The sequence below is a fragment of the Hippocampus comes genome, unplaced genomic scaffold (genome assembly GCF_001891065.2).
Source record: "Hippocampus comes isolate QL1 unplaced genomic scaffold, H_comes_QL1_v1.1 scaffold167, whole genome shotgun sequence".
NCBI classification, from domain to species: Eukaryota; Metazoa; Chordata; class Actinopteri; order Syngnathiformes; family Syngnathidae; genus Hippocampus; species Hippocampus comes.
In genome coordinates, this window is record NW_017805502.1 from 973,066 (window position 1) to 979,156 (window position 6,091).

Sequence of the window (6,091 nt, forward strand, 5' to 3'; positions counted from 1 at the left end):
GAGACTGACCTGTGAACCGTGAGCATATTTAAGCCATCAGACATGCCGGAAATGTGCGCGACTCAAGCCAGTCGGAGTCCCCTTTCTAACATTGATTTGAAAATTGAAATTATTTGAATCCGCCAATAAATGAAACAAGAAGCAGTAAACAGAAAGTAGTCGTAACAACAACACCTAAAGCCGCAGCTGCTGGGCAGCCATGTTTACCGAAGATGAAGCTATTTTGACAAGTGAAGTTCCTCTCCTGGCGGTATCTCCAGAGTGACGTGGAGGAGGAAGCTGGTGTGTAGCATCAAGTGATCAAGTAGAAAGCATGAAAAATGCAAGCAGAGTTTTTGCACAGGCTGCCCACATAAACATTAGCAGTTTAGTCGCTCGTAACTGGACGGCAGCCCCCGGATGAAAACAGCAATCCATCGTGTCATCTTTTGTAAATTGCAATGATGCTAACGCCGCATGTAGGATCGTAACTTAAAAATTATTATGTTTACATTATAAGGCATAATTATGGTTCCTGATTGGTCCATTTCTTAGTAGTTCAATGTGTTATTTTATTTTATCCGACATTTGTTGTACAGTAGAATAACAGTGTTTGAAACGAATGAAAAAAAAATTGTTGTGTTAAGTTAGTCTATCACTATCTTTGTCGTCAGTAGCAGTGCTTTAAAACCGTCAATTTAAAAAAAAAAAAAAAAAAGTTGCCGTTCCGCGAATAGCATTTACTGGTCTCAACCGGTCCGTGAAGAAAAACAGGTTGGGGACCACTGGTCTATGACACGTGGACCTTTGCTATTCGCACAGTCCCGATCCCCAACAAATAGCAGGGGCCACTATGCTGAGAACTGGTTGACAAAAAGAACCCATTTTTGATTCCCATCCCTACTCATGAGTGTAATTCATCTTCAATCACCACCTAAATCTTTTTCCACTTCAGCCATCAGTAGATAAATGCTATCTGAGGCAAACACACTTTCCATGCACAATTGTTTGGCTTTTCTTAGATCACAACCAGTTTGAACAGAGTGATTATGAATTCGCCCTTAAAAGACAGGATGTGAGACAACGCATGTGCCACATGAATATGTCACAATAGTTGCAACCCCACATTGTCCTTGCTGGTGCTCAAAATGGCCACATTGTATTTTGCACATAGGTCATTTATCGACATGTCATATTCTTCAACAGACAAAGAGAAAAGGGAAAACAAGACTTACCTTCTATCTCTCTGTTTACATGCTGATGTTGGTAGTTGGAGAGGTTTTGAGTTTGTCTTTGGGGCTGCTCTCCATCCTCCCTCATCCTGACAGGAGTCATTCTGGTGGGCTGGAGCTGGAACGTGGTCTGCAAGCCCCGATCCTCCTCATCAGGACTTTGCCCGTGCTCCATTGAGGCTCGTTCTTGTTCATTAAGGCTGCCAGAACGCACTATGTCATCATTCCTGACAAGGCTAACTTGACTCTCTTTGTGGAGGCTAAAATGCCTCTGATCCGTGTTGTTTGCCACCGGTCTTGTAGTGGTGTTTCCTTCACTTTCTTGCTGTGATCTCACTTTCTGTGTTGTCGCTGATGTTGATTTGAGAGTCGTCGTGATGGTTGGATGCTGGGTCCGCGTGACAACCTCCTCAACGCTTTTTTCCGGGTCCAATATTTTTTGTGGATCCCTCAGAACGCCACTTGTGTCATCATTTGAGGTGGAGCTCGATGCAGGGTAAGCGAGTGGAACTGTCGTTGGTTGCGCCAGATTTTGGCTCGGGGAAGATGTCGGCTCAGTCTGTGAGTCGTCATAGTCTTCGGTGCCAAAACTGGGTGGATCTGGCTTATACAGTGGGAGAGTTTTTCCCAGCACTAACTTGGTTCCAGAGGCACGGCTGTAAGGGTCTTTCAAGGCTTTGCTGTTCTCGGGGGTTGCAACCTGTGTGGGCTTATTAACACTTTGGAGGTCACAACCAGGAACATGCGAGCACATGAGCTTGCCCCCCTCATCTGGACAGTGGCAAACCTGACACTGGTCTATCTGAAAGGTGTGTCCTGCTTCAAACTTCTTATTGCCATGGGTACAACCAATTTGATTACACTGCGGGCATCCATCTGCAGGTTGTAAAATATCAATGCAGTTAGGGGAAATTTCGGGGCACTCCATAAAATGGCAACTTATCGCCCCTCCTCCCTGAGGACAAGCACATTCGGTGCTTCCGAAATCCACCAAGTAAGATTCCCCTTCTGGGACTTTCCCTTTGCGGAAGCCCGCTTGGACGCAGTCGTAGTACTGGTAACCTTCACAGGAACAGCCTCTTTGTCTACAGGTGGGACAGCAGGCATCTGCATCTAGGACGGTTTCAATGCAGTTCTGCAGAAGTGGGCAGTCCACAGCTGTGCAGTCCTTCTGGCTAAGGCATGTGTGAGTGCACAGCAGCACCCAACACAAACACAAAACAAATCTCTGTGCATTCATATTGTGTGTATAGGTAGAAGTCAAGCTTGGTTTTCCAGGTGGATTCCAGACAAAACCCAACGTGTTTCAATTGACCTGTAGAAGTGAAAAATTGGGACATATTAATAGCCCCCCCAAAACATTATTTTGACACAATCATGAACTTTAAGAGGCTGTCAAATATTTTCTCTAAGCCTACATTTTTGTACCGTGGGGATTACAAGCCGTAGTTTATATTTGAACGCATGTGAAAGTCAGACAAAAGGTACGCCTCAAGGGGATATATGTATGACAATAACACAGCAAAAATCATCGCCGCTTGTAAAACAGAAGAAAAACATAAACATTTAGGACGCAACAAATCATTGGGCTGGCTTCTCCCTGCAACATCTCAGCTCTTAAATTGCTTCAATAAACGTTCACCAAAAAAGGCCAGCACACACACATCAAGACATGTTCTAAGTCCTGAACTCTCTGAGCAATATATACTTGCATTTGCTATCTGAGATGTTTTCATATGTGGATTGTCGACAGCCCAACCACCGGTCTGCGGACCGGTTTCGGGCCAAGACCCATTTGGGACCGGCCGCGCAGAGACACACCTGCGAGTTGTGAGCAAATTTACGCCCTCAGATGTGACGGAAATGTGTGCGACTCTTGCCGAGCCGAGTGCCCCTTCTAACATTCGTTTGCAAATTGAAATAATCAGAATCCGCCAATAAATGAAAGAAAAAGCAGTAAACAGAAAATAATCGCAACAAATTGAACAAACGTACACCTGGACGCGCAGCTGCTGGCTAGCCATGATTTCCGAAGCCGAAACTATTTTGGCAAGAGAAGTTCTTCCACTAGCGGTATTTCCAGATCGACATGGAGGAGGAAGCTGTTGTGCATGGTATGTCGACAAAAACAAGGCAATACGAGAAAAACCTGTTGAATAATTTGAACAAGTAGCACCCAAGTGATCAAGCGGAAAACATGAAAATACGAGCAGAATTTGCACAGCCTGCCTGCGTAAACAGTTTGCTCGCAAATAACTAGCCGGCAACCACTGGATGAAAGCAGCAATCGATCGTGTCCTCTTTTGAGCAGTCACATTACAAGTAGCAATGATGCTAAAGCCATATGTTGAATCATAACTTAAAAATGTGTGCTTTAAAACTGGCAATAGAAAAGCAATGAAAAAAAAAAATAAGATTACCAGTTTGCAAAGAGCATGTGTCTCAACTGGTCCGTGATACAAAAAGGTTGGGGACCACTGCTCTACAGGTAGGCAAGGAGCACGTTTAGAAAGTGAGCAAAGGTGTTGTGACTAAAAATCCGAGTGCCTTCTGAAGACCAGCTGCTGGTCGTTGCGTGGGCTACACAAGACACCTGTGACACCTCATTTGAAGAGATGTGCATCATAAAATACACATTTGGTCATAGCTGTCGATATTCCTGCCGCAAATGTTTTCAACGGTCTCATTTCACAAGTTCCTGGTGGCCGTATAAGACGTAACAGATAGTTGTGACAAGTGTCCGAAACAGCCATGTCCATTGATATGGAAGCATGGAGATTCTGGAAGAACTCCGAGTTTTTAAACGCCACGGCACACACGACATACAGTGCAGTTTTTTGTTTTTTTTTTTTTAGACAACAAGTGGGAATGTGGTGAATTTAACGAGGGCTCAAAAATCCGAACCTCTCGTGACAGTATGTATCCATGTAAAAGGATTTTCATGTCAATATGTAACATCTGTTTCACTACGTTCAGCCACTGTGGAACATACAAAGTGCCCTGCTGCAGGACCATTTAGGGAATCAATGATGTCTTTGTGCACAGCGGGTACAAGATTATTTTAGCAGATCTCCTGCCTTCAAAAGGCACGTGGCCCTTTACTGTGGTGAAAGAAGATCTAAAAAAAAACACCCGCTGCATTGCGTATTCAAAGCTCTTAATTTTTTGGGGGATAATCAGGTGAAATGAACGTCAAATTGTGGGTAGCGTGTTTTTTCTCTGCCGTCCTGCGGGGCCAAAAGCTGAACCTTAACCCCGCGGTAGATCCAGCGCGCGTGCACGTGGGGACACGCTCACAACCTCACGTGCAAACCTTGTTTTGACTTTTCATATGCCCAAACATGTATCGCACGATGTTCATTTTTTTGAAAATGCAGGCAGGGAATTTTACACGACGGGTAATAAGATCATTTAAATGCATATATGGAAGGAAACTCTATGATAAGAAAATGTTACATACCGCGCAGACTGTGATGCAGAGAACCTTTGAGCGCTAATAACAACTTCAGAAGCAAGCATGCAATAACGACATGGAATTTAACAGGGTGGTACAGTACAGTACTTCCCCGCATTGCTGTTCGAATCCCGTCGCAAAACGCGACATATCTCGCGGTGCATGGGCTGTTTCCACCAACCTTGATCCCGATAACTGCAGAGCTGCCGTGCTGGAAGAAACTTGCGCGTGAAAATGTGAGCGAGCTCAACTTCCGAGACAGGGAGCGCCCTCGCCTTTTTTCTTTTTTTTTTTATTAAGGGAGGGGAGGCGAGGGGAGAGAGAGGCGAGGGGGAGGGAGGGAGGGAACCGGGAGGGACACGGCTGAGCAACAAGTCTACTCCTGGCAACGCTTTGCACTGATTTCTGTCACTAGGGTCTGCAACTCAAAATAGCGGACAATTTAAAGACCCTGATTAAGATGCAGGAATTCGAAGAAAAATATAATTGCAAGCTCACTCTCAATCGAACTATATTTATTGACGATGATTAAATAGATGCCAAATTCGGTATTTTACCTGCATTCTAAAATTTGATTGGAAGTAGGCCTACTAAACCGAACCATTCACGCACCTCTCTCTATGTTGTTTGATACTTTCATCTTCAGGGTAATTCAAGTGACTTAAGACAACAGCTTCCTCAGTGGATAAACGGTCAGACGTGAGCGTAAGAGAGGGCCCACACAAATCACTGTGGCCCCTGGCCCCTCTAGACAGTGTTCTTTGTTCTTTGTGATTAAACACACACAAGGCTTCCTTTAAATGCATGTCGCAAATAGACGAGATATTTCTCTGTCATCAAAAGTACCCTGCACAACGACAATCTCAGGTGAGAAGAAGGGTCCAGTACAATCGCTTTCATCTCCCAGTGTTTCACATTAGGTACAGGGGGGCTCATATGGAACAAATACATTTCAAATGACAACTAAGTCAAATCTTCAATATACTGTATTTATAAAGTTAACCTCAGAACACGTCTCCCCCCCCCCCCACACACACACATATTTTCTCATCCACTTGTCCTCATAAGGGTCGCGGGCCTGCTGTAGCCTACACCCTGAATTGGTTGTCAGCCAATCGCACGGCTCACACTCACACCGAGAGAAAATTTAGTGTTCCAGTCGACCGACCACGCATGTTTTTTTTGGGAATGTGGGAGGAAACAGAGTACCCGGAGAAAGCCCACGCAGTCACGGGGAGAACATGCAAACTCCACAGAGGAATGCCGGAGCTGGAATTGAACCCCGCACCTCTGCAACTGAGAGGCCAACGGGCTCACCAGTCTGTGTCCTTTTTCTGAATGTGGCCTTCCTGTGTGGAGTTTGCATGTCATTTCCTCCCACATTCCAAAAACGTGCATGGTAGATTAATGGAACACTTGAAATTGC

General features: G+C 44.9%; 1 protein-coding gene across 2 annotated transcripts in view; it reads right to left on the reverse strand.

Annotated features, from left to right (window-relative positions):
* fbln2 (fibulin 2) overlaps window positions 1–4,950 on the reverse strand; it is a 34,184-nt gene extending 29,234 nt beyond the window's left edge. For both annotated transcript variants that reach the window (XM_019877321.1, XM_019877320.1), the window contains exons 1-2: window positions 4,847–4,950; window positions 1,215–2,526 (exon numbers count right to left, since the gene is read on the reverse strand). In XM_019877321.1, coding sequence (XP_019732880.1) covers window positions 1,215–2,451 — 1,237 coding nt within the window. In that variant the 5' untranslated portion in view covers window positions 2,452–2,526; window positions 4,847–4,950. The remainder of the gene's footprint in view (window positions 1–1,214; window positions 2,527–4,846) is intronic.
* Window positions 4,951–6,091: the final 1,141 nt, after the last annotated feature.